This window comes from Drosophila innubila, assembly GCF_004354385.1.
Source record: "Drosophila innubila isolate TH190305 chromosome 2R unlocalized genomic scaffold, UK_Dinn_1.0 1_C_2R, whole genome shotgun sequence".
NCBI lineage: Eukaryota > Metazoa > Arthropoda > Insecta > Diptera > Drosophilidae > Drosophila > Drosophila innubila.
The window spans coordinates 2,367,762-2,393,612 of record NW_022995374.1 but is presented as its reverse complement, the minus strand read 5'-3'; the positions used below and the strand labels follow the sequence as shown (position 1 = coordinate 2,393,612).

The 25,851-nt window shown below is 32.6% G+C and overlaps 9 protein-coding genes across 9 annotated transcripts in view; 7 read left to right on the top strand and 2 right to left on the bottom strand.

The window, feature by feature from the left end:
• The first annotated feature begins 87 nt into the window (after nt 1-87).
• LOC117784460 lies at nt 88-2,172 on the top strand. Its single transcript, XM_034622201.1, has 2 exons — nt 88-311; nt 1,858-2,172. The coding sequence occupies exons 1-2, from the start codon at nt 109-111 to the stop codon at nt 2,084-2,086; spliced, it is 432 nt and encodes a 143-aa protein (XP_034478092.1). The 5' UTR covers nt 88-108; the 3' UTR covers nt 2,087-2,172.
• An 871-nt stretch (nt 2,173-3,043) lies between these two features.
• Nucleotides 3,044-5,478, top strand: LOC117784984 (probable cytochrome P450 6d2). The gene is made up of 4 exons (XM_034622851.1): nt 3,044-3,802; nt 4,335-4,780; nt 4,833-5,081; nt 5,252-5,478. Exons 1-4 carry the CDS (start codon nt 3,117-3,119, stop codon nt 5,419-5,421), a joined length of 1,551 nt encoding a protein of 516 aa, XP_034478742.1. The 5' UTR covers nt 3,044-3,116; the 3' UTR covers nt 5,422-5,478.
• An 831-nt stretch (nt 5,479-6,309) lies between these two features.
• LOC117784606 lies at nt 6,310-7,581 on the top strand. The gene is made up of 2 exons (XM_034622396.1): nt 6,310-6,650; nt 7,361-7,581. Exons 1-2 carry the CDS (start codon nt 6,325-6,327, stop codon nt 7,485-7,487), a joined length of 453 nt encoding a protein of 150 aa, XP_034478287.1. The 5' UTR covers nt 6,310-6,324; the 3' UTR covers nt 7,488-7,581.
• A 312-nt stretch (nt 7,582-7,893) lies between these two features.
• LOC117784423 lies at nt 7,894-8,446 on the top strand. Its single transcript, XM_034622159.1, has 2 exons — nt 7,894-8,155; nt 8,219-8,446. Exons 1-2 carry the CDS (start codon nt 7,920-7,922, stop codon nt 8,349-8,351), a joined length of 369 nt encoding a protein of 122 aa, XP_034478050.1. The 5' UTR covers nt 7,894-7,919; the 3' UTR covers nt 8,352-8,446.
• A 1,030-nt stretch (nt 8,447-9,476) lies between these two features.
• Nucleotides 9,477-9,841, top strand: LOC117784542. Its single transcript, XM_034622298.1, has one exon. It carries the CDS (start codon nt 9,563-9,565, stop codon nt 9,752-9,754), a length of 192 nt encoding a protein of 63 aa, XP_034478189.1. The 5' UTR covers nt 9,477-9,562; the 3' UTR covers nt 9,755-9,841.
• Nucleotides 9,842-10,852: 1,011 nt separating this feature from the next.
• Nucleotides 10,853-11,106, top strand: LOC117784898. Its single transcript, XM_034622751.1, has one exon. The coding sequence runs from the start codon at nt 10,919-10,921 to the stop codon at nt 11,102-11,104; it is 186 nt and encodes a 61-aa protein (XP_034478642.1). The 5' UTR covers nt 10,853-10,918; the 3' UTR covers nt 11,105-11,106.
• Nucleotides 11,107-11,977: 871 nt separating this feature from the next.
• Nucleotides 11,978-12,805, bottom strand: LOC117784393. The gene is made up of 2 exons (XM_034622118.1): nt 12,472-12,805; nt 11,978-12,410 (listed from the first exon to the last, which is right to left on the bottom strand). Exons 1-2 carry the CDS (start codon nt 12,728-12,730, stop codon nt 12,001-12,003), a joined length of 669 nt encoding a protein of 222 aa, XP_034478009.1. The 5' UTR covers nt 12,731-12,805; the 3' UTR covers nt 11,978-12,000.
• A 1,522-nt stretch (nt 12,806-14,327) lies between these two features.
• Nucleotides 14,328-15,291, top strand: LOC117784766 (serine protease 3-like). The gene is made up of 2 exons (XM_034622578.1): nt 14,328-14,550; nt 14,621-15,291. Exons 1-2 carry the CDS (start codon nt 14,384-14,386, stop codon nt 15,114-15,116), a joined length of 663 nt encoding a protein of 220 aa, XP_034478469.1. The 5' UTR covers nt 14,328-14,383; the 3' UTR covers nt 15,117-15,291.
• Nucleotides 15,292-16,531: 1,240 nt separating this feature from the next.
• LOC117783897 (cyclic nucleotide-gated cation channel subunit A) overlaps nt 16,532-25,851 on the bottom strand; it is a 29,113-nt gene continuing 19,793 nt past the window's right edge. Inside the window, exons 6-9 of the mRNA XM_034621463.1 lie at nt 23,340-23,879; nt 20,077-20,742; nt 18,503-18,653; nt 16,532-17,785 (exon numbers count right to left, since the gene is read on the bottom strand). Of these exons, the coding sequence (XP_034477354.1) occupies nt 17,629-17,785; nt 18,503-18,653; nt 20,077-20,742; nt 23,340-23,879 (1,514 nt within the window). The 3' untranslated portion in view covers nt 16,532-17,628. The remainder of the gene's footprint in view (nt 17,786-18,502; nt 18,654-20,076; nt 20,743-23,339; nt 23,880-25,851) is intronic.

The window sequence follows — 25,851 nt, the reverse complement described above, 5'->3', positions numbered from 1 at the left end:
ACAGATACATATGCAGATACGCGTACTTACTTGCTTTTTTGGCATTTGCCTTGTCTGCTCTTTTGGTTACTTTTTATTTAGTTTTGTTGCGTCTGTCGTTGTCATCAAATGGCCAGCGTTGAGAGTCTGGACGGCAGCGCCTGCGATGATGACGGCATCATCTCCGAGGTGCCACAGGTGGGTCATCTGCCCACCGTGCCACTTGAGCTCGTCTGCCCCGCCTGCCACACGCTGCAAACGAGCAATGTGGAGCTCGAGGCGGTCACGAATCTACAGAAGATTGTCTGCTCCCTGAATTGGCTGCTCTGCTGGTAGGTGACCAATGTTATTATAATAATATGTGATTTATCATTTTTAAAAATATAAACTAGAATAAATTTTTTGTTAAGTCTTATTAAATAATTAAAGTTAATTCTGATGTTTAGAACCAAATAATAAAAATTATTAAATAAATATATTGAAACATCTATTTGAAAAATCTTAGAAATCTCTATTATTATTATAAAATTTAACATATAAATTCAACAAAACCTTAAATTTTTTCAAAAACTTTGATCTCTCATAACTTCATCAAAAATTAACCGGTTTTTAAGCGGAATGTCATTTTGAGCATGATTTGGTCTCTTCATTGATTCTGCATTCAAATTTTTATCATCTATAAATATTGATATTTTTTCGATTCTAAGCCATCTATCATCGACTTTTCCATACCTACCCCTTGACATTTTTTCAAAAACTTTGATCTCTCATAACTTCATGAAAAATTAACCGATTTTTAAACGGAATGTCATTTTGATTATGATTTGGTCTCTTCATTGATTCTGCATTTAAATTATTATCATCTAGAAAATTTGATATTTTTTCGAATCTAACCCATCTATCATCCAATTTTCCATACCTACCCCTTGACATTTTTTCAAAAACTTTGATCTCTCATAACTTCATCAAAAATTAACCGATTTTCAAGCGGAATGCCATTTTGATCATTAATTTTCCTCATCATTAATTCTGCGTTTACATTTTTATCATCTAGAAAATTTGATATTTTTTCAATTCTAAGCCATCTATCATCCAATTTTCCACACCTACCCCTTGACATTTTTTCAAAAACTTTGATCTCTTATAACTTCATCAAAAATTAACCGATTTTCAAGCGGAATGTCATTTTGATCATGATTTGGCCTCTAAATTGATTCTGCATTTAAATTTTTATCATCTAGAAAATTTGATATTTTTTCGATTCTAAGCCATCTATCACCCAATTTTCCATACCTACCCCTTGACATTTTTTCAAAAACTTTGATCTCTCATAACTTCATCAAAAATTAACCGATTTTCAAGCGGAATGTCATTTTGATCATGATTTGGCCTCTTTATTGATTCTGCATTTAAATTTTCATCATCTAGAAAATTTGATATTTTTTCGGTTCTAAGCCATCTATCATCCAATTTTCCATACCTACCCCTTGACATTTTGTCAAAAACTTTGATCTCTCATAACTTCATCAAAAATTGACCGATTTTCAAGTGAAATGTCATTTTGATCATGATTTGGCCTCTAAATTGATTCGGCATTTAAATTTTTATCATTTAGAAAATTTTATATTTTTTCGAATCTAACCCATCTATCATCCAATTTTCCATACCTACCCCTTGACATTTTTTCAAAAACTTAGATCTCTCATAACTTCATCAAAAATTAACCGATTTTCCGATTCACAAACAAATTATTTAATTTTTATTTCATAAAAATTAATTATTATTTCATAAAAATTAATTATTATTTCATCTATGATTTTTACATTCCTCCACATAACTATTTTCAAGTTAAATAACGCACTTTCCATTTCTTCTCAGCAATCCCATTCGCTGGAGTGGCAGGCATGATATTAATCACTATTGCAGCTCCTGTGGCTGCTTCATTGGGCGCCACATCTCCTTAAGTTGGTATAAACGCGCCTTGTTCCGCATACAACGCTCCGAGGTGGAGGACAATGGACGCTGGCAACGTTTCCGCAAGGTGGAGAAGGAGCAGCTGGACGAGAGGAAACTCGGCAAACAACGTGCAGCCATCGAACAAAATTAATTGCAATTAAACAATTGTAAATTGTTGTATCATAAATTGTTTTTAATTTAATCATAATAAAAGCATCTATTTAAACAATGACATAATGCAGTTAATAATTTATTAGGAATTTGAAGCTGTTCTTCGGTTTAATAAATATATATGATCTAATGAATTTTTTGAAAAAAGGCTGGAATCTAATTATACAATTACCGTTACTTTTTCAGCTTTAATGCTTGCTTAAAGTATTTGAACTTTTAATTTAGAGGATTTTTTTTAATAATACAGCTATTAAGTATGCAGATTTGATCAATTTATGAGATATATATGAATTAATATTACTTTTAATTACGTTAAAAGCTTAACCATTAAATATGCTTTAAACATTCCACATAACTATGAAAAATTGATCTACGACAACATTGGAATAAATAGCTAAGTGAGTAAATACCGTTAAAGCTCATTTAAACAGTGATAAATTAACTAGAGTAGCATTTCACTAAAAAGCTTCAATATACGGCAAAGCTTTTCAGTTAAAGAACGTCAAAGCTCTCTCATTGTCGTTAATTGCGCTGTTATGACGTCACTAGCAATACAAACGTGATAGTAATAAAAATTCTGATAGTAAACAAATAAAAACCGGGTGTCCCAGCTGGCTACAGTATGTCAAATAATTATATAGACAAACAAAAAAAATGAGGATTTTAAGTTTTTCAAAGTAAACTGGTTTCTTATCATTTTTTTTATACAATTATTAATAGTATAAAAATAAAATAGAAAAATAAAATTTAGAGCCTAATCTATTTAAAATAATGAAAACTAAATTTTCAAAAATTTTTTCTATGTCAATACAGTTATTTGACATACTGTAAGTGTTATCTCAAACACTTGTTGAGTATGAAAGTTTTTCGAGAGCACACTTTATAGATTAATTTCTACGTTTCGGTTTTCAGCTGATGAAAGCTTTTGTTCAGTTTGCGTAAGAATTTTGTGCAAGGCGGTTATATGTAATTATAGAGTTCCATTAAAATAACTAAAGAAATTATACAAAATGTTTATATTAGTTTTACTGTCAATATCGTTGATGTTGCTAGTGCAGTTTATAAGGCGGCATTACAGTTATTGGGAGCGCGAGGGCGTGGCCGTGGAAACAGCCAAGTTTCCCTTCGGAGTCTTGGATACAGTTGTGAAGAGGAAGCAGGGTTTTGGCCTGGCCCTAAGCGATGTCTACGAGAAACACGATACCAATATTGTGGGCATCTATATGATGAATAAGCCAACTTTATTGGTAAGAGATGCCCAATTGGCTCGTCAGCTGATGACCAGCGATTTCAACAGCTTTCACGATCGTGGTGTTTATGTGGATGAGAAATACGATCCATTGTCGGCACATTTATTCAATCTTCAAGGCGCCTCTTGGCGAAATCTACGCAATAAACTAACACCCTCATTTTCCTCGGGGAAAATCAAGGGTATGTTTGGCACCATCGATGATGTGGGTGAAAAACTAGTGCAACATTTGCTGGGAGTAATTGAAAAGTCGCCCAATGATCAAATCGAAATAAAGGAGAAACTTACCACTTATGCTATCGATATTATCGGTTCGGTGATCTTTGGTCTGGATATCGATAGCTTCTCCAATCCAAACAATGAGTTTCGTGCTATCAGCGATTTGCTGCAAACTCAGGGAGGATTTCTGCAGAAAGTTCACAACCTGTCGTCGATTACATTCCCTCCGTAAGTAACAATCATTCGTAGAGTACGAAATTTGCTTGTGCGTCTCGGTGGCGCCGGCATTGTATGTATTTTGTGATTGTAAGCTCACACGAGATCGGCAAAACACAACGGAAAAAGCTCTGAAGAAGAACTAAAGTTGAAATGTCGTCTTGGACTATAATATTTTTGAGCAGTTTTAGAAAAAACCCTATGTTAAAGGTAACTTTTTTATTTTAGAAATAAAAAGTTAAACTGAAATGCTTAGGAAATAAATAAATAACATAAATAATTTATTGTAAATATTAAGAAAAGAATGGAATGCCAAATCATAATGTTTTTTTTTTTAAAGTTTATATATTTATGAGCTTAGATTTTTTTTTAAATTAAATATGATATTTTTTTATTTGTATTTAACAATTTTTTTTTTGATAGCTGAAACTTCTTTAAATATTTATCATAACTATTTGGAAACAGCCTATTATTTTAAATTATAATTATTTTTAAATTAGAATAAAATATGTTTCTGATCAATCTATTATGATCTTCTCAACAGTCTTGCCAAGCTCATGAATCGTCTTGGCTTTGAGCAACAAGTATTGCTCAAACTTCGGGAAATTCTACGGCACACGATCGAGTTTCGGGAGAAACATAATGTTGTACGAAAGGATCTGTTGCAGCTACTCATTCGTTTGCGTAATACTGGAAAGATTGGCGACGATGACGATGAGAATTGGGACATTGAATCGGTGCAGGAGGAGCTCAAGGCCATGTCCATTGATAAGATTGTCGCCCAGGCATTTGTTTTTTATATTGCCGGCTCGGAAACCACAGCTGCTGCCGCAGCCTTTACTCTCTATGAGCTGGCCATGTGTCCGGAATTGTTGAAGGAAGTACGAGACGAGTTGGATGCAGTAATGGAAAGACATCAGCTCAAACGAGGGGACAAATTCACCTATGAGGCAGTGCAGGATCTGAAGATCTTGGATCTGTGTATTTTGGGTAAATTTTTAAAGAACTTATCGAGCTATTCTTTATCGATTTCTACTCACAGAAACTGTACGAAAGTATCCCAGTTTGCCGTTCCTGAATCGTGAGTGTACTCAGGATTTCTTGTTGCCGGACAAAAGCTATACTATTAAGAAGGGTACTCCCATTTTGATCTCCCTCTTTGGCATACACCGTGATCCGAACTACTTCCCCAATCCCGAGGATTATGATCCTCATCGATATGATGCCGATAACATGAACTACGATCAGGCGGCTTTAATGCCCTTTGGTGAAGGACCCCGACACTGCATAGGTAAGTGGATTATCTATATATATATAAAGCTGTTCGTCCTGTACTTTCACTCACTCACTCACTCATGTATCATTGTACAGATCAAACTGAAATTTTGGGACTACAGAGTTAATTTTGTATAAATTAAATAAGAATATTTATTATTTATTTATTTATTCGTTTATTTGTAGCTATGCGCATGGGTAAAGTTAACTCCAAGGTGGCTGTGGCCAAAATATTGGCCAATTTTGATCTGATCGAGGCACCGCGCAAGGAACTTAAATTTCGCTTTGATCCTGCTCCTGTTCTATTCCCAGAAGGAGGTCTAAATGTGAAACTCAGGAAGCGAATGAGCAAATAGTTCAAAAAATAACTATTGTGGAAGAAAAAAAATTGATTATATATAAAGTTTATTATACGAAAATGTTTTTAATTTTTTACAATCATTGTTGTTTGTTTATTTATAAAAAATAAATTATATAGATATTTTATATAAATTATTTCGGGTATTTTCAAATAAGAAGAAAAAATATATATTAACTTTGGTGAATTTAAATATGTGAAAAGCGTTTGATAATTATTAAACTTTAATAATTTCTTTCAATTATATGTTCGTAGTTAATCTAATTTTGTTTCCCAAATATTATTTATTAATAAGGTGTTAAGCGAAATACCGCAGGATTTTCTTTATTATAACATATGATATCTTATTTTTCCAATTTTGTTCAAAATTTGTTATTAGTTAAAAAAAAATAACTGCATGGAAATTCGCTACAAGAAGATCATAAAACACGAAAAGTGGTACTTGAAATTAATTAATAATATGAAATATTTCTCTATATTAAATGGCAAATTCATAAAATTTAAAAGTCTTTCTGACAGTCCAAGTGGTTGTGGTTCTCTCGCTGCTGTTTCGACATCTGTGACGTTTTGATGTTTCACATTTGTTAAGTAAATAAACAATAAGCAATTTGTTTGTTGCTCTGCTGTTGATTCGAAATTCATAGTCGTATTCAGATACAGATACAGATTCGGGTTCTGTTGCTGTTTCTGGTTCTGCTTGGCAGGTCAAACATACACACACACAATAAAAATACAGCTCCAGTTGTTGTAGATGATGTTGATGATGCCGATGACATCATAGAATGCTATGCGTACAGAATAGAGAAAATATTGCGCATACGCCCAGTGTGTTCGCTCTCTGTTCTCTGTTCTCACTCAACTCAATTGCTCTGTCTTATAGCTTTGATTCTGTTCAGTTACAATGGAAACGCAGACGCTGCAGATCAAATTGGTGCCGGCACAGACGGCGGAGGAGCGTGCTCGGAATATTATAGCCAATGTGATTGTGGAGGGAAATCATGCCTCGCTGGTGCCCTATATCGATGATCATGATCCCATCGAGAAGGTAACACTGCTCAGCCAGACGGATGCAGCTGCTCCTCCAGCTGCGCCACGTTTAAGATACTATACACCTGGTCCCTCCACCTACAAGCTGCTCTGTCCGCTGTGCCGCGAGAGAAGCGAGGCGGCTGTGATGCGTGCCGCAGGTTGCAAGGATGCCAGCTGCTGTCTCAGTCTGCTCTCCTGGTGAGGATCACTCAAAAACACTCTTTAACTATTTACCAAATATTTAAATATTTATTTTTTTAACAATTTTATTTTTTGAATAACAAAAAAAGAAAAGAAAATAAAGAAAAAAGGCCTGTTCCGGTTTTCAATTCCACTTTCATTGAATTTCCTTAAATTTTTGAAATTTTTTAATTGTTTTTTACTTTATCAGACTTAAATTCTATTCGGATAACATATCAGGAGTAAAATTTGAACAGGTTAAAGATTTTTGTTTTCGATGAATCTTGGCGTAAGTTAAAACCGGAACTGGCTTAATAATTTATTATTTGCAACATAAAAATAATTTTGTTTCTCACAGAAAATTTTTACTTCTAAAAAAGTTTTAAATATGCGCCGAGAAACTAGCTTAAATTAGAATTAAACACCTTGATTATAAGATTGTATTTTGCTATTTTTCTCCTAAAGTTGTCTTGTTTTGTAACAAACAATTTGTTGGGTAATATTCTTGATTGTAAAAAGCCAGTTTATTTTTTCGTAATTTTTTGAGAACTTTATTTAAATTTTTTTTCAACACATATGAATATTCAGAATGTTTAATCAGTACTAAAAAGCAATTTTGATGCAATTAATATTGATATTAGTATACTACACACAAATATATTATTTTAAATTTTTTTAGTTTTATAATAATAATAATTTAGTGTACATTATTTTTTTTTCCATAACAGCATTTTTCCCATTTTCTGGATCTGTTGCATCTGCACCTGGTGTGGCTGCAACCGTGAGTGGACCTCCAAGGGAGTTTACTGTAGTCACTGTGGTGGCAAAGTTGGCATCCAAAGCAAGTCCGACTAGGTCAAACTATAAGTGCCAAAATTTGACTTGTTTTAAATTATTTCTTTAATTTTTTTATGCATCTAACTCAATAAAACGAACGTCAAAAAAATAATATAGTTTATGACTGAAAAATACAAAGTTATATTCCCATTTTTTACTGAACTTCGGAATCCGGAGCAAGTCCGATTAGGTCAATTAATTATTAGTGCAATAAATGCCAGAAATTCTTTAGTTATTTTATTCTATTACGCATCTAACTCAATTAAAGACGCACGCCAAATCAACACAAGTCTCTCTTGATCTCTCTCTCTCTCTCTCACTCGCTCTCCCACTCAGTCTCTTTCTCTCTCAGTTAGATTGTCTCTCTTTTTGCTATAGAAACCGGCTGCCACTTGGCTTTAAATAAATTTCGCTTTCAGTTTGGCAGCAACAATTAAAACGATCACGACGATGACGACGCCTGGAGAGGATCAGCAAACGTCAATTGCAGAATTGCAGAAGGCGAAAAAGGAGCAAAATATTTATCAAAATTTTGCCACACCTTTAGCTGGCACATTTCTCAACCTGCCACACGAGGCGGTGGTATTGAAATGCCCCTCCTGTGGCAACAACTCAGAGAGCGTAGTACAAAACGATCTCAAGTGGTGGGCAACGGAAATCAATCGCATTGTGGGCTGTCTCTTTGTGTAGGTGGATCACAGGTGGTGCAACTGGCAAGCAATTCAACCACAATTTTAATTCCTTTACAGCTCGTTTTGCTGCTGCTGCTGCTTCAACTATATTATACCCTGTAAGCAAACTGATCGCAGTCACTATTGTGGCAACTGCGGCTGCTACTTTGGACGTGCCATGAAGCGACGTGCACCACTCAAGATCAAGTAAATGGATCCCAGCATTATAATTGTTTATTTCTCTCTCTCACAAGATTTTTCGAATATTTCACACGCTGAAAATAAACAAATTGAATGCAAAAAAAACAAGATGAAAATGTTTTCTTTGGCATTAAGAATATTTAATACTCTTTTAAAGTTATAAAAAAGTTGTAATACAAAAATTAAACAATTATAAGTATTAATTTTAATAAATTTGAAAAAGTTATTCAGACCTTTTCCGGTTTTCAATTCCCATTTTATCGGATTTCAAAAAAAAGTGATTTTTCACGTTGTATTTCAGCTAAACATTTTTAAGTTTTTAAAGTTTAAAAAAGTTGTAATACAAAAATTAAACAATTAATTAATTATTATTATTCATTTTATTAAATTTGAAAAAATTATTCAGGCCTTTTTCGGTTTTCAATACCCATTTTATCGGATTTCAAAAAAAGTAACCGTTGCATTTGAGCTAAAAATTTTAAAATTATATTTTATTACTTTTTTGAACTTAAATTCACAAACTCAAAGTGAATTCTATATACAAAATATATTCAGATTACTACTAGACAGACTAAAGATTTTAATTTCCGACAATTCTTGCCGAAAGTGAAAACCGGAACAGGCTTGATTATGATATATTATTTAACAATCTATTTTTATTATTTTCTTTTTTTCTATATTTATAACAAAAAAATATGAAAAAAATAAATGTATATTAATGTATATTATTATTTAACAATCTATTTTTATTATTTTCTTTTTTTCTATATTTATAACAGAAAAATATGAAAAAAATAAATGTATATTTTTTTTTATTATTATAGATATCTTTTCAGGCTTGAAGTTTTTTAGTTCTTGCCTATGATTTTGATAAAAGTAGAAAATAAAATTTATATTTCTAGCAAAAAAAAATCTCAACAGCAGACAGCAAATTTTCTGCTTCGAGTCGAAACGCTGAACACAGCTAATTATTAAAGCTCTACGCTGCAATTAAAAAAACTAAAATTGCGGATCTTGGAGCGTTAAAAATTTCATGATGAACTTGAAATACTCTGTAGAAGAGCATAAAAGTAAAACTGTTCTCACTTTATTTTCTATCGCATCGATCTCTCGCTCTCCAGTTGCTTAGCTTGTTTAGTCTTTATTGGCACGCGTTGGAAAGCAGACGACTCTGCGTCTGTCTGTCTCTCATTTTGATATCGTAGATATACACTAGTCAACATGGCTGAGGAACACTCTCCTGCAGCGCTCTACTTTGCCGTCGGTCCTCAGGCCCGTGAGATCACCTGTCCCTACTGCAAGGTGTTGGCCAAGACGCGAGTTGTTCGCTCCTGGCTGCGTTGTTGCACGAAGCGGCATCATTGCGGCGCCTGTGGCGAGTATCTCGGTGTCTATAGACGCCCCCAGCTATGAGAACAACATTGACACATATCTAGAAAATAATAAAAAAATTATAAAAATATCCTCGACAATGATATAATAAATAGAAATGCTAACAAATTTGAAAAACTGTCAAAAATTGTTGTGTGTGTTTTAATTACTTGCGTTTTTAATCAGAGGCTGAGTTGGGAAGACAGGAGGAGAGAGAAGGGGAAGCATAAGTGTAGGGACAGGGAATGAAATAAGAAATTTCCGAAGCGGATTTTTAATATTTTGGTCATTTTTTTTATTTTTAATTGTAAGATTTTTGTTGGTTCAGTGAATTTTGTTTTTTTCATTTTGTTTTTTAGAATTACTCATTTTAATCTCTTGCAATGTATTTTTATTATCGCTATAAATTTCAAATATAAATTTAAAAACTATAATTTTGCGTTCAAATTGAGACATTAAAAAAGTATAAAAGCGATAATTTAATGAGTTTTTGAGAAATTTCAATGTATTGGGTAATTAAGTGCATTGTTGAATATGTTTTGACAAGTTCAAAAAACAAAGATAAAAACTTTAGAAATAAAGAAATTAATTCATGATTTAATTGTAGCAACTAATGAAATAATTTATATGAGATTATGAACTTGTAGCATATGCAATTCATATAAATACTTATGTACATTGTACATATTTAACAAATATGGAATATTACAAATTTATGGCATCATAAAATAAAAAGAATTTAGCTTTAAAATGTAAAAACATTTATTAATATATAAATATATATATATATTATTTAATATATAGACATTTTTAAAAAATGAAACATTTTTCCAGAAAATTTTGAACCATATATTTTAATAAATTAGCAAATTGGGAGTAGAGCGATTGTTAGAGAGAGTTGAGAGAGGAAGCACAGTTCTTTATGCTCCCAAAAAAATGCTCGCTCTAAAATCTTACACTGTGTATATATATATTTGATCTACCGTCTCTCTCTCTCTCTCTCTTCTCTGCCTCAGCAGTCTATGCTCTTACTGTTTCATCTCAACTCACTCAATTGGCCCGTTATTATTTTTGCTAGCTGATCTCAATTCTCTCTCTCGTTCTGCTCTCGTGATCACTCTCAGAATTTCACTCTCTGACTTTTTTCTAGCTGTTTGGGCGTGTTTTAGTTTTCAGTTACTCGCCAATTGTCAGAGTGTGCACAACATGGCCATCGATGAGCCGCAAGTGATAGCGATAAGCATCTCGAGTACTAAGCCACAGGTGGGTCACCTGCAGCCACAGTCCACCATGGTCAATTGTCCCGCCTGTGAGCACTTTGAGTGGAGTGTGGTGCAAGTGGAAGCTGTCACCTGTCTACAGCGATTTCTCAGTCTCACAAAATTGTGGTAAATTTGGCAATTTCGGATTAATTTTGACTTGATTGCAGTGGCATGACCATTAGCAACACATGATTAAATGAACGCTACAGCTCGAAAGGCAGCTGTGTTGCTGACATTTGTGCGTGCAAGAAAGCTTTAAGAGAGCTTTAGAGGTTCACAGTTTAAAAATATATGTACACTGAGAATAAACTAATATAGTCATTTTCAAAAGTCTCCTTTGTTTAATAATAGCCGTATTTTATTAAATTTATATAAAAAATATCTAAAAATTGTTTTGGTATAGCATTTTATTAACATTAAAATGAATCAAAAAATATTTTTTTTTATATGGGTTTCAGTTTTCTCAAAATTTTATTGCATTATCAAAACTTGGTATTTACGTTTTTTTCTACAATTTGTAAAAAGCTTTTTCCATATTTAAAACAAATAAAAAAACTAAATTTACTTACGTATTATAAGTGACAAAATTTCTGCTTTAAAAAAATTATTGCAATAAAAATGAGAAGATTACTATATATTTTTTTAAGTGCTTATTCCTCCAAAAAGTTGAAAAAGTTTTAAAAGATAAGTGACATAATTTCTAGAATATAAAGAACAATTTTTAACTTTTAAGAAATATTGCATTTCAAATTAGAACACTATATATTTTGTGCTTTTCAACTTTTAAGAAATATTGTAAATAAAATTAGAACACTATATATTTTTCAAAGTGCTTTTTAACTTTTAAGAAATATTGTAATTAAAATTAGAACACGATATATTTTTCAAAGTGCTTGTTCCTGAAAATATTTGTGATTCAATAGATATAGCAAATCGACTAAAGCAAAACAAAGGCAATATTCTCAAATTATTAACGAATAAGGGCTCTCTTTTTTTTAGTGTATACGGTACATGTATTCAAATGATTTATTTGGGTGGCACAAATTCACGATTGGGTCGAATGCAATTGTTTTCACGATCGTAGATACCTAAAAAACTCTTGCAATTGGCACAGTGCAAATATTCGCGATTGTCGGCCGAGTTTAAACAGGGCAAAAAGCAAAAAGGCCAACAATTTGCGACACAGGCAGCCGAGCAACCGGTGCTGGAATAGAACTCGGAACTGCTCTTTAACAAAGGACGACGATTGCAGCCACAACTGGGACAATAAATGCAGCCATCGGTGGGCATCCAACGTTCAATGGAACTGCGATAATATTGACGTTTATTTATGTCCTTGGAGTCGTTTATCTTCGGCTCCTGCCAATTCTCTTGAACTCTGGGGCTCGCACTTTTAGAAGGTTGACTGCCGCTTTGATGTTTACGCTTGGCGAGATCTAAAGAGGGCAGAATTTAAAAGAAGTTTCTCTAGAAAATATATGAATTTAAAATACTGACAACGCTCTGCTTCGTCTGCCATTTCCGCCTCCGACATGCCCGTCATCTTGCTAATCTCCGAGAGACGCTCCTCACTAATGCCATGCTCCGCCGCCAGTTTGTGCAGATTTCTCACTTTGTCACTGGCATTCTCAATGATCTCCGGATGATGATTCTGCACATGACGCACCAGGCATCCAGTATCATAACGTGAGCACTTGATGGTCTTGAGACACTTTAAACATCGCAAATACTGCACATCATTCGTTTGTTTGGACATAATTAAATAGCAATATCTTGTATAGATATGTGAGTTACTTTCTTTTCAAAATAAACGCTTAATTTATGGTTGTATGTATTATTTATATTGTTGTAGTGCCTTGTGTTTCAGAAGCCTAAAATTGATAGAGCTCAGAAAATTCGACAGCAAATGCTCGAATCACTTGAACGAATAAATATTATAAACTTTAAATATACTACGAATATATATTTGTCCGGAATAGCGCAAATTTGCTTGGAAAACATAGAGATTTGTCGTGGAAAAGCACCAATCTGTGAGTATCGCTAAGATATCTAAAAAGCCTGTCTTAGCTATGTTGTCTGAAAATTTCAGCCTTCTGTGTCTTACGGTTAAGACTTTGGCATCAATAGTTGTTGTGACTAAATAATGCTAATGAACATCACATTTAACTAGAAGGGAAAATATTAATTTTAATGAAATGACATCTCAATAGCATTGAAGAACATTTTTGATAACATTGTTAATTATGTATATTTTGTAGAAAGTTTCAATAATTAAATTTTAGTTATTAGAAAGTCAGGCCAGACAGGCCTCTCCACAATCTTAGTCTTAATCTACGTCTAATTGACCATGAATAACCTCAGTTGATAGCAATCAAAATGGTTACCATTTCAGTTGTTAATAGGTGCATTTAATTTTTGGCTTATCACTAAAGCATTGTTAGATATGAAATCGGGTCGAAGAGTCAAATTGATGACTTTGCTACGCTTTGTTATACCCGTTACTTAAAAAATCAGTAAAAAGGTATATTGTGTTTGTTGGAATGTATGTAACAGGTAGGAGGAGGCATCTCCGACCCTATAACGTATGTATATTCTTGATCAGCATCAACAGGCGAGTCGATTCTGTCTGTTTGTCCGTCTGTCTGTTTGTCCGTCTGTCTGTCTGTCCGTTCGTGTGAGCGCCTGTATCTCAGAGACTAAAAGAGACAGAGATACCAAACTTTCACCCACAGACTCCAAATGCGTTGGAGCTGGTCAAGTTTGTGTTAAATTTTTGACACTCCCCCCTCCGTTCCTGCAAACCGCGAAAAGCCACCACACTCACAGTTTTTAAGATAATAGAGTTTTTATGGTAATTTACGTTATCTATTAATATTATATATAATCTGAGTTCATCGCAGCAAGATCGGACAAGTAGAACGGGAGTAATAGCTAACCAAAGTTATTAGTAAAGGTATTATGTATTTCAATACAAACACCTAAAAGTATGCAGTCGTTTTTATTAGGTAGTAATTTCTTTAAAGTACTTTAATTTATATGGAAATAAGTAACGGGTATCCTATGGTCGGGATCTCGACTATAACTTTTCCCACTTGTTCTTTGTATCAAACATTTTTATATCAACACTGTTATAAACATCTTATAATTATCGCTGATATAAAATTAATAATATTAAAATAATGGAGCTATAAATTTCACTTTAATCTGTTTTTTTTTTTATATTTATTTTGCAAGTGATAAGAACTTTTTGGGCAGCATATAAAAAGGCGTGTTGGTAAGTGAAAAATCATTCGTTCTACGAAATACAATCAACATGCAAGTCTTTGTTATTTTGGCTCTGGCTTTTGCCCTTGTGTCCGCTGAAGTCGTGCCACAGGATGATCCAGTGCATTCTCGTGATGTGGCAGAAATGCCTTCAATTGAAGGTCGCATCGGCGACACCAATGCAGCCCCAGGACAATTTCCATTCGTGGTGGAACTAGTGTTCACCAGCATTCTGGGTATCACATCCTGGTCTTGCATGGGCTCTATCATTTCCCCAAAAACCGTTGTGACAAATGGGCTTTGTACTTTGGGGTAAGCAAGCAAACTTTTATCATTTTTTTTTTTTTTACCATCTGATCGAATAACTTTGTTAATTTTACAGTGCGACACAGGTGAAAATGTACTATGGCTCCACTCAACGTGGCGTCGGCGAATTGGTTCAGACTGTAAATTCCAATAATTTCAAGCGACCCTTGTTGCCTCTCCCCTTGGGAATGAGTATGGCTGCGATTATGACACCCGCTGTGCAGTTTTCTTCATATTCTTATATCGATGAGATTAAGTTTCCCGAGGGGGAGGACGAGCCTCCATATGAAGGTGAGGTGGCTATTGCAGTGAAAATGATTGGGAATATTCTGAAGTACTCGTCCAATACCATTGTATCAGCTAATGCTTGCTTAACTGGCTATAACATTCTATCCCCGGTGTGTACTACTCCCTCTGGCAGTTGCATTAGTACTCCCGGCAGTCCACTGACCTTAAATAATCAACTGATTGGTGTGGGCGCTTCCCTTAATTTTCAAAATTGTGTTGGTCTTCAAGACATCTTTGTCACATCCGTAAGATTCAGAGGGTGGATCGTAAATGTTTCTTCTTAATATACCCCGGCTTTTTCGGCATTTTAAACAAAAAAAATTGAAAAAAAGTCAAATTTCGATAATAATTTAAATTTATTTGAAGATTTAAATAGGACTTAGTTTTTTATGCGAAGTCTTAAAAAATTGTATAATATTCAAAACCAATAAAATGTATGTTATAACTTTTTTATCCGAATCAAACGGCTTGGCTTAGTTTTGGGTTCGCGGAATAAATAATTTTAAGGGTTATGATTCGGTTCAGGCCGCTTAAAACCCGAACCCGAGGTTCTGGCTTGAAAAAATTGTTATTTCAATAATATTTCAATTACAAAACATTTAAGAAACGCTGTATTTTTCAAAAGAAAAGAATAGAAAAGAAATAAAAAAGTCTTGTTATCTTAAGTCCTTAAATCCTTCTATCAATAAATTTGCATAGTAATTTATTATATGACAAATATAAAATCTACAGTCGATAGATACTATATAACTTGTTTTCGGGCGATATAACCGTATACTCACCTATTTAATTATAAAGTTCGCATTTCCCAATTCTAAAAACAAGTTTTCTGGAATTATCATAATATATAAATAAGTGCAGACAATTTACAAAAATATCCTGAACATAAGTATTGATAATATTAATTATTTCTTGTCAAAGTATGTTAAGAATGCACTCAGCATTCTGGCTTATTAAGTAAAGACTTGAGATTTGTTAAATATTTAATATGTCTATTGTCTAAAATCCGTTGATTTATATAATACAAATGTTTCCTTTAAGCGAAGACGGAAACGAATCATTCAAAGACCTGCAAGTCAGCCGGTCTAAGTATTTGAATTTGTACTTGAATATGGTAAGAAGATACTTTCACTAACATATATGCATGTTTGAGTATATATGGTATGTGCTTGTGTGTGTATTCATAATGCGATGGGAAGCGTCTAAATTTTATTGTCTGTCATGTCCCCAAGCAGCTTCATTCACGTGTCCTGGCAACAAATAAAGCCTGTCCCGCAATCCACATATGTTCCATGCATATTGAACAGGGGATTGGTAGCGGGAAAAGCGGCAAACGGAAACGTCAAGTTACTCAAGTTGATAGAACATTTTCTTTATATAAATTTCAACATTTCTACATCTTGTTTTATTTTGCCTCGTCAAAATTGATTTTTTACTGCATTTGAGACAGAATGAGGTTGTGTTTGCGTAGCTTTCACTTTTACTTTGACTTTGGCACGATTCGCAACGCTTGTGATTACGTACGTTACTCATACGCAATGTGGTACGCTTAAAAAAAATTAGTAAAAAAGCCAAGGCGTCTGCATTTCGTGACGTACTTCACGTAATTGCCGCCTTTGTCTGTGTTGTCATTAGAGCTGCGAAGCATTATTGGTTTCACACTGCTGCCCAATTAAATAGGTACAATTTTTGAATTTTCTTTTTTTTTTACAATTTATTTATAGTTATGCTTACATATACAATTCTCGTACATTTATTAGGCTAATATAAAAATACAGTTTTCAACTTGTGTGTGTGTGTGTGTGTGTGTTTACAATTTGTTCTTCAATTTTGGCTTTGGAAGCGTTTTGCTCTTAACACTGAAATTACAATTACAATTCGCTGACTTGAAAAAATGTTAACATGATTTTTTATTACTATCTCCCCCTATGCACATATATCCACAAATATATATATATGTATTTATTTTTATGGTTAGAAATAAAACTAAGATTAGCGAGGAACTCACTTTTCTGTTATTTTCTGCATTTGCAGCACAAAATCAAACGAGTTGCATTCATGTATGACAAATAGGAATTTTTTTTTTTCATTTATTTTTTTATATATAGTTTTTTCCATTTCTATTTCAGCAAATGTCTCTTGGTGGCTGCTTTAGTTGTTTTTAGATTTTCTAAGTGCTTTGCTTATATAATTAAGTTGTAGTTGGACCTTAGCTGTGCTGTAAGTTTATCAAACGTTTTTTTTATTTTAGAAAAATAAAATGGTTTTCTTTAGCTTATAAAATTGGACTATGGCCGAGTTTTTTGCATTCACAATGTTTTACACTCAGCTTATTTACAACTTTTTATATTTACGGGCTGAAATTTGGCCAGTTTTCTATCTCCCCCCAAGCCCTTCATTTTTTCCTCGATTTTTTAATCTACTTTTACACACTTTGAGGCACATTCAGTTTTGAATCATTTTATAAATTTATAAAGTTGCGCTTACAAAAAAACTGAAAATAAAATGAAAAGTCGCACAAACATTTTACTTGCTTGCTAAAAACTAATTGTAAAAAATTAAAAATTGATTTACATGCGCGTCTAACTGGCGCCCAACCGAGTTCCCCCGCTGCATACCCTGGAAATTTTTATTTTTTTTAAACTCCCTCAAGTTGTTTGCATTTATCACTAGTTTTTTTTTTTTTTTTTTTTTGTTAGCAACAATATGTTTGGAATGTCGCCATGTGCTGTCTCTGTCTCTGTCTCTCTGTCCCTGACTCTGCTTGGGCGCCTTCTCTCCCCTCTCTTTCCCCCCTTAAAGCGTATGCTGCTTGGCGGCCTCGCCGCTTTTGGACGCCGCTTCGAGACGCGCACGTGGGCGCCTTTTGGTCTGCAGCGAATAGAGGCGACCGCTGCGTGCACGCATCTGGGGTTCATCCTCTCTGCCCCCCGCGCCACCTTGACCTCCGCCACTGAAATTAAAAATGTTGTAGGATTTGTATAAAATAAAGACGGCAGCTTAAATTCGGCACGCCGAAGATTTAATACTCTCCAGAAATTTGTATTTTAATTAAAATGTTTTTTTTTTTAACTAAATTTTTTGTATTTAGAGGACTTTATTTTACAGGAACCGCTAAAATTAAGATTAAATCATACATTTTATTTAAGAAAATAAAAAATAAAACTTAATTACAATTTTTATTATGGTTATATGCGTCTTTTGAGAACATAGTATGTATGAATTTTTTTAGATTTTGAAATACATGAATTAATTAAACAGATTTTTACATTCAATTTTAATTTTAAAGTTATTTTTAATTTTTATTACAAAAATTTAAAAGTAATTTTAATTTAAAGAATTTAAACTAATAGTATAATAATGAGTTTTAAGTAAAAATTGAAATTTAATTATTTTTAAAAAATTTTATCGAAAGAGATTTGAAATAAATTGTTATAACTAAAATAATTATTATTTGCGGTCCCTGGTATTTTATTATTTTTAATTAATCATTTTATTTTTGTTATTTATTTTAATTGTTTTCCTACAAAAATAAAGCTATGTAAAGCCATTTAATCAAAACTAATTTTAATCAGTACTTTGTTGTGTGACACATTTAATAAAAAAAAAAAAAATTGCAGCCGCTACAAGAATATAATTATAATTAGAGGATAAATATAGAGATACTCACTTGAGCTCCAGCTTGGCCAGACGCTGCTTGATTTTGGCCTGGCTGGCCGTGTACTCGGCCAAAAGGCGCGCCAGTCGCATGTTGAGGTTCTCCACGGACACCTCCAGTTTCTCAATGCCACCCTCAATGCTATCATGCACGCGCTGCGAATCTGCAAAGTGTAGAAGGCACAAAAAGTAGATGAAATTGATGCGGAAGTGTCATTAGTGCTGCCGGAAGTGGCCTGAATTGAGATTGATGCACACAGGAGGAAAAATGTGGTACTCAAATTAAGTTCAAATGACCTCAAATTAAGTTTTTTTTTTTAGATAATTAAGTCTCTTACATTGTATACACAAGTACTAATTGCAGAAAATGATATTAAAAGTTCTTTGAGCAAGAAAAAGATAAATGATTAAAAAAAAAATAAATTATAATAAATAAATTAAAATAAAATAAATATAATAATTTATAATAAAAAATCTATTTATAATTAAGTTTTAATAAAAATTAGTCCAAAAAATTGCTAAAATGTTAAAGCATGAAAAATCTTATATCATGATTTTAATTATAATTATCTCTCAGTTCTTGTTTCAGTGCTTATTCCAAGTGCACTGATAGAAAACTAATGGTTCCTTTCGTCTTATTTTTTTATTGGTAAATTCTTAGATCAAAAAATATTTATTTTTTTATTTAGATTTTTGAACTTTTTAACAAAGAGTTTTTATACACTTAAAAATCGGATATTTCAGTGTACTGTTTAAACTAGGTTTAAAAAATTTAATATTCTTTATATAAAAAACATGTTTTTTCAGTTTACTTTTTGAACTAAGTTGAAGTTTAAAAATATGACTTAATTTTCATACTTAATATTGTATAACATAGTAAAAAATCAAGTTTGAAATGCAGAATTTTAGGTATGAAGTACTGGAATTTTTCGTGCTGTGTAGGAACTGAGCTTACCCGCAAAAATCTGGTAATTTTTTAGATCAAAAAAATATTAATTTTTTTTTTATTAAGATTTTTGGACTTCTTAACAAAGAGTTTTTATACACTAAAAAATATTTCAGTGTACTGTTTGAGCTAACTTTTAAAAATTAATATTCTTTATATTAGATACTAGCTTTCTCAGCTTACTTTTTGAACTAGGTTTAAAGTTTAAAAATAAGACTTAATTTGCATACTTAATAAAGTACAACTTAGTAAAAAATCAAGTTTGAAATGTAGAGTTTTAGGTATGAAGTACTGGATTATTTCGCTCTGTGTAGGAACTAAGCTTACCCGCAAAAATCTGGTAAATTTTTAGATCAAAAAAATATTTATTTTTTTTTAATTAAGATTTTTGGACTTTTTTACAAAGAGGTTTTATACACTAAAAACGGGATATTTCAGTGTACTGTTTGAGCTAGGTTTTAAAAATTAATATTCTTTATATTAGAAACTTGTTTTTTTCAGTTTACTTTTTAAACTAGGTTTAAAGTTTGAAAATATGACTTAATTTGCATACTTAATAATGTATAATTTAGTAAAAAATCAAGTAGAATTTTAGGTATGAAGTACTGGATTATTTCGCTCTGTGTAGTAACTGAGCTTACCCGCAAATATCTGCTCGTCGAGCAGTCCGTCCTTACGGAGCAGCTGGCAACCGCGTTGTGTGAGCGTGGAACGCGCCTCGGGATAATCGGAGAGGGTCTCCCACAGATCCCGCTTGGCCAGACAGAAGAGATCCGAGTAGCCGAGGGAACGCACATTGGCCGTACGTCGATTTCCCGTGCGATTGCCGGCAATTTCCAGCACTGAAACCTCACCGAAAACCGAGCCAGCTCCGAGGGTGGCCAAGACGGTGATGCCATCATCCCCGACGACAGACAACTTGCCCCGCTTCACAATGTACATCTCCTTGCCGACGTCGCCCTTGCGGCAAATGTAATCACCAGGGCTGAACACTTGCAGCTTTAGCTTTAACACCAGCGCCTCGAGCAGACCCGGCTCCGTGTCATGGAAGATGCGCACCTGCTTCAACGTATCCATGTGCACCTGTATGGCAATCTCCGCCTTCAGCTTATCCGGCAAGGCGGCCAGCACACGCTCCTCATCCAGGGCGCCACTCTGGGACCAGGTGTAGGCGAACCAGCGAATCACCCGCGCCTCCAGCTCGTGGCCCACTCGTCGGAAGGCCATGTACTGCTTGACGCCATCCATGCGGTTCTGGAACTCCACGCGGGCCACATTCATGTTCGAAATCATCGAGCCAATGTTACCTAAAGAGAGGCGAACAAAAATAGACGAAATTTATAAATATAAATAAAATGAATCCCATAGGAATTATCTGTATTTAATAATAGGTCTGCACAACATATCCTGTAAGGGGTTAAATAAATTATTAGCTAAAATATAAATTCAATTTAATATTTCTTTGTATTGAAGAAATTGAAAATTTAATAGAATAGAAAAAATATATATTAAATATAATTAAAAATTTGTGTGTAAAATAAAAGCTAAAATAAAATTTGAAATGACCTTTCGAAAAACTCCTTTTTACTATGTGCATTTTATTTTTTTTACCGTCGACTAAAAACCAGTCGGCAGATGGATAAAATTAAGTAATAATTAAAGCAACATTTTATATATAAGAATTAAATTAGTAAATTGAACAATAAAAGTAAAAAACTTATGCTCGATTGAATTTAATGTAAATAGAAAAAGTTAAATTAAGTTTAGTTATGTTCCATTTTTATTTTGACTTTAAAAATAAAAAAATTCCGCTTCATTTCTTAAAAAAAAAAACAAATAAGAGTTTAAGAGTTGAAAAAAAAAAAGTAATTTTTATTGGTAAACATAAAAAATGTTATAAGAATAAAATTTCAACTTTTAAAACATTTTTTTTGATTATTATCAATAAAAATCAATAAAACGGAAAATTATTCACAAATTAAAGTAAAAGCTAAATGAAAATTACCTTTGAAAATATTTTGTACACACCTTCTACAAGGACTTCTTAACTCAAACTATTTTTAATATACAAATTTAAACAGCTAGTTTCTTTATAAGTATTTTTAAAATAGGAAATCTATTTCATTGTAAAAGCAGCAATTTATTTATAATTTCATAAATTTTTTTTGTCAAAAAATTCTGCAAATTTATTTATATTTTGAAAAATATATTATCTTCTTTTTATATGAAATACTCTGATCATTACGGACCTTGGCAAGAAACAAAAGGGGTAAGGTGAGGAGTAGGCCAACTTTGTTGGCGACTCATTTTAATTTCGACAGCCATTTCCTGTAGCTGAAGCTGTAGCTGGAGCTGCTGCCACTCGTGAGTCGTAAATTCTTCAAGGGCCCATGCGGCGTATGCGTAACGTATGTCACAAAAGGCGACTAATGGCGGCACTTCCGGTGCACAGACGCGGACAGAAAGAGACAGATAGACAAACAGACAGACTGACTGACTGACAGACTGACGAACTTTGCATTCATCATTGTAAGTAAATTTGTTTGCCCCGATGTCAGAGCAGCTTCTTCACCTCCTTCCCCTTTCTGCCACACACGGTAATGGCGGCGATAAGAAGGACGACAAAAATGATAAAAAGGCACGTTTGCCAAAAAGCGAAGCGAATGTGAATGCGAAGGCGTCGACAGCAACAAATCAACCCCACATACAAAACAACTACAATGACAACAAGACAACAATAAAGCACACAAATAAACGAGTGTGCTCGACCTTGACATACCTAAAACATATGCGCATAAAATATATTATTAACTGAAGTAAATCAAAACAGAATAAATATTTTAAGACGATAGTTTAAAAATTTAATTACGAATTTTTAGTAAACAGAGTGACGCAGAAATGAGTTTAGATTTGTCGATTAAAACTCAAGACTAAAAATCTTTAAAATTCCAGATTTAAGATACCAGTTCTTAAGTTGAAATTAAAAAATAATAAGAAATAAATTAAATTTTAAACTTATTAAAAAATTGCACAAATATTTTACAATAAATTGTATTCTAAAAAAATTGCTTATATTGAAATATATAATAAATAATATATTGAAAGCTTAATGAGTAAAGCAAACATGGGTTCAGTTAAGTTTATTAATTTCCCTGGCTATATATATAAAATTGTTTTTAATATGAAACAAAATTTGTAATGAGAAAAAACGGTTTAATATTTTATTTTGTCATTTTTAATTTGCAATGAAAACAGACTATTAAAATTTTTTAAATTAACTAACTAACTTTTGTTATTTCTGAGAAAGGCGGCAGCAATATAATTAAGATTGACTTTTAATATTGATACTGAATTTAATTCCTTCTGTGATAGAAAAATAAAAGTGAAGATGGAAATCTTCAAATAATTCTAATATTACAGTTGTGATTTAATAAAATAACTATAAACGTTATGGTTCCTGTATTTATCTATAAAATATAGTTGCACAAGGTGCTTATACCCTTTTGTGTACTATTTTTAGGGTATAAGAAAAAGAAATAAGAAAACAAAACAAAGTAGAAAGTAATGAATAATGTGGGTCGACATGAAGAACATGTACAATGTGTATACAGATGGACTCGGGTCGGAAAAATAGACAAAGATGGGAGAAGGAAGACTGAGTGGGGAGAGGCGGAGGGGAAGGGGGTAGACAGTACGTGGACGTGCGTGGGGCTGTAAATTAATACCCATTGATGTCACAGATGTCACTCTGCAACCAATTAAACGATCAGACGAAATATTTGCGTAAACAATGCGGACCCCAAAAAGCAAACAAGCGAGACCCAAAAAGAAGTGTAAGGAATGGGAAAAAGGGAGTAAAAGGAAAGGGACAAATGGGTATAGAGATGGGAGACTGGAGACTCACCCACAATGGTGGCAAAGATGAGAACGCCGGCGAGAAAGTCGGCAACCACAAATAGATATTCCACATCATTCTCTGGCGTCGGCGTCTCGCCAATTGTCGTCAACGTCAGCGTGGACCAATAGAAGCTATAGATATATTGGCGTTGCAACGTATTGTTGCGCGTTCCATTTAAATTGTAGACCCACGAATCGGAGCTGAAACCAATCTCATAGCTGATGGCAAAATACATGCAGGCATTCCAATGGATCAGCACCAGAATTGCCAGCACCACTTTGCAGATACGAAAGGCATTCGGGTATCCAGTTGCTGTCTCCGTCCGATCGAACCATTCCCACAGACGTGGCAGACGCAGCAGGCGATTCAGACGGACAATCACCGGACAGGGCAGATATAAACTGGAGCAGGTTTCCGGTGGCCACCAGATGTAGGCCAGATCTGTGGGCAGCATCGACAGCACGTCCAGATACCAGCCCTTGGTGTGGAAATAATGACGACGCAACCGAAATGCATCTCGCACCAACAGACCCTGGTCCAAGAAACCTACAAAGAAATAGAGAAACAAAGGATAACATTACACTGCAAAAAATAAGACTAGATATCTCGGTTCAGTATTAAATTCAAACTTATATATGTAGCTAAAATGTATTTTAATTGTTTAATCAATTTAAATCTGCTTATTTAATATTAATTTTAAATTTTTTACGATCAGTTGCTTTAAGTTGACATAAAATAAGTAATTAAAAATATATAGCATTTTAATATCAAATTAATTTAACTATTTTTTTTATTTATTTTTTTTCATTTTTTTTAAATAACATTTTTATGTTCTCTTGGTCAGCTACAATAAGTTGAAGTTAAATATCTATGAAATTAATGAAATTATGTATCATTTTACTATCAAACTAATTAAAATACAAGTTTTTTACTCTATTTGTAATTTTTCGCATTTCTGCGTAGAATTTCACTTACATTTCAAAATTTTTCTTATTAAATTAAGTTAATATATAGTAAAAAAACTCTAAATTAAATTAAAAAAATACATTTTAATAATTTTTACTAATATTAAAATTAACCATAAAAATCGCTGACTTAAAGTTGAATAAATAGTAAAAAAAAATTTTATTTAGATTTAATTTGAATTAAATGCAAAAAACTTTTGCGAATTAAATAAAAAAAAGTTTAATATTGGAAACCATTCAAATAGTTGCCAAATAACAAAATAAAGAAAATTGGGGATATATTATTTTAAGTGCTTATCACTTTCATTAAATTATTTAAAAATGCTCTTCCACACTTAAATATGATTTTAGTTAAGTCATTGTTTTATATTTGACTTTGATAATATTTTAATTATATTCATAAATTAAGTATATATTGTGTATCACATATATTTTTTGTAACAGTGTACTTTTCGTTGTTCCTTTAGTTATTGTTATGCCTGGTGCATGCCACATACGAGTCCTACATACCACATACCACATGCAGCAAGACATTTCACAGTTCGCGATGATTCTGTTGTTTTACTTTGCTGTATGAAAAAGGCATCACAATGCACTACTAAAAGTTTGATACCCTTCCCTTTTCCCCCCACCGAACTGTGTAATCCCCTAAGTCGAGTTTACAGAACTGCGTAGGATTTGTGTAGGAAATTGTTTCAACTGCAGCTGCCAAGTCGTAAATAGTTAATAACTTTGATTATCTTGGGAATTTTGTTACGTTTATAGAATTATTTATTATTTTATTTTTATCCAGGCAGTAAAATTCATTGAAAATCAGCTTAATCTTCATTTAAATAAAACAGAAATAATATTCATACTAGGTATTACAGATTATTGCAGATTACAGCGATATTCCAGCTATATTTAGAGCCAGCTGAGTGCAATAAATTATTAATAAATTAATTACTTTCATTTAATTTCTGGGAACAATTCTTGATAATAAGTTTGAAAGTAAAAACGATTTTTTCTAAAATGAGATGAATATTTTATAAAATCACTTAACAAAAAAAGGAAACTCGTGCACTCAGTTATCTTAAGGAATTTTATATTTAGAGATAAATTTAATATACAAAAAATTAAATAAAATCTGTTTTTAAGCGATTTATTGTCTTTGATTTAAAATGATAATTTTGCAAGTAAAATTATCTCTTCTTATTTTGTTATTTATTAAGTTTAAGCAAAACTTTTAATATTGCTCAATATTCTTAACCTCTATTATCTTGTCCTCAACAAGAGCATTAAGGAATGTCATTACTGATCGGATATGTAAGGGAAATTGATAAATAAATATCTATAATATATTGAAATAAAGAAATTAGTTTTGTGTTATTATTTATTGAATTTAAATATTATTATTGAAGCTATTTTATTTTGCTTATTAGTTTGATTAGTTTTCTTTGATTAAGAAAAAGGATTATTTCTATCAAAATTATGTCTTGTATAAATTTATTGAGTTTAAATATTTTTATAAATACTTTTCTCTTCATATTTTATAATCTACAATTAATTTCTCT

Coding starts and splice junctions, on each gene's coding strand:
- LOC117784898 (XM_034622751.1), top strand. CDS start 10,919: ATGGCCATCGATGAGCCGCAAGTGATAGCGATAAGCATCTCGAGTACT.
- LOC117784460 (XM_034622201.1), top strand. CDS start 109: ATGGCCAGCGTTGAGAGTCTGGACGGCAGCGCCTGCGATGATGACGGC. Junction 312..1,857: donor CTGAATTGGCTGCTCTGCTG/GTAGGTGACCAA, acceptor ATTTCTTCTCAG/CAATCCCATTCGCTGGAGTG.
- LOC117784766 (XM_034622578.1), top strand. CDS start 14,384: ATGCCTTCAATTGAAGGTCGCATCGGCGACACCAATGCAGCCCCAGGA. Junction 14,551..14,620: donor AATGGGCTTTGTACTTTGGG/GTAAGCAAGCAA, acceptor TTAATTTTACAG/TGCGACACAGGTGAAAATGT.
- LOC117784393 (XM_034622118.1), bottom strand. CDS start 12,730: ATGTCCAAACAAACGAATGATGTGCAGTATTTGCGATGTTTAAAGTGT. Junction 12,411..12,471: donor GGCAGACGAAGCAGAGCGTT/GTCAGTATTTTA, acceptor TGCCCTCTTTAG/ATCTCGCCAAGCGTAAACAT.
- LOC117784423 (XM_034622159.1), top strand. CDS start 7,920: ATGACGACGCCTGGAGAGGATCAGCAAACGTCAATTGCAGAATTGCAG. Junction 8,156..8,218: donor ATTGTGGGCTGTCTCTTTGT/GTAGGTGGATCA, acceptor ATTCCTTTACAG/CTCGTTTTGCTGCTGCTGCT.
- LOC117784984 (XM_034622851.1), top strand. CDS start 3,117: ATGTTTATATTAGTTTTACTGTCAATATCGTTGATGTTGCTAGTGCAG. Junction 3,803..4,334: donor TCGTCGATTACATTCCCTCC/GTAAGTAACAAT, acceptor TCTTCTCAACAG/TCTTGCCAAGCTCATGAATC. Junction 5,082..5,251: donor AGGACCCCGACACTGCATAG/GTAAGTGGATTA, acceptor GTTTATTTGTAG/CTATGCGCATGGGTAAAGTT.
- LOC117784542 (XM_034622298.1), top strand. CDS start 9,563: ATGGCTGAGGAACACTCTCCTGCAGCGCTCTACTTTGCCGTCGGTCCT.
- LOC117784606 (XM_034622396.1), top strand. CDS start 6,325: ATGGAAACGCAGACGCTGCAGATCAAATTGGTGCCGGCACAGACGGCG. Junction 6,651..7,360: donor TGTCTCAGTCTGCTCTCCTG/GTGAGGATCACT, acceptor TTTCCATAACAG/CATTTTTCCCATTTTCTGGA.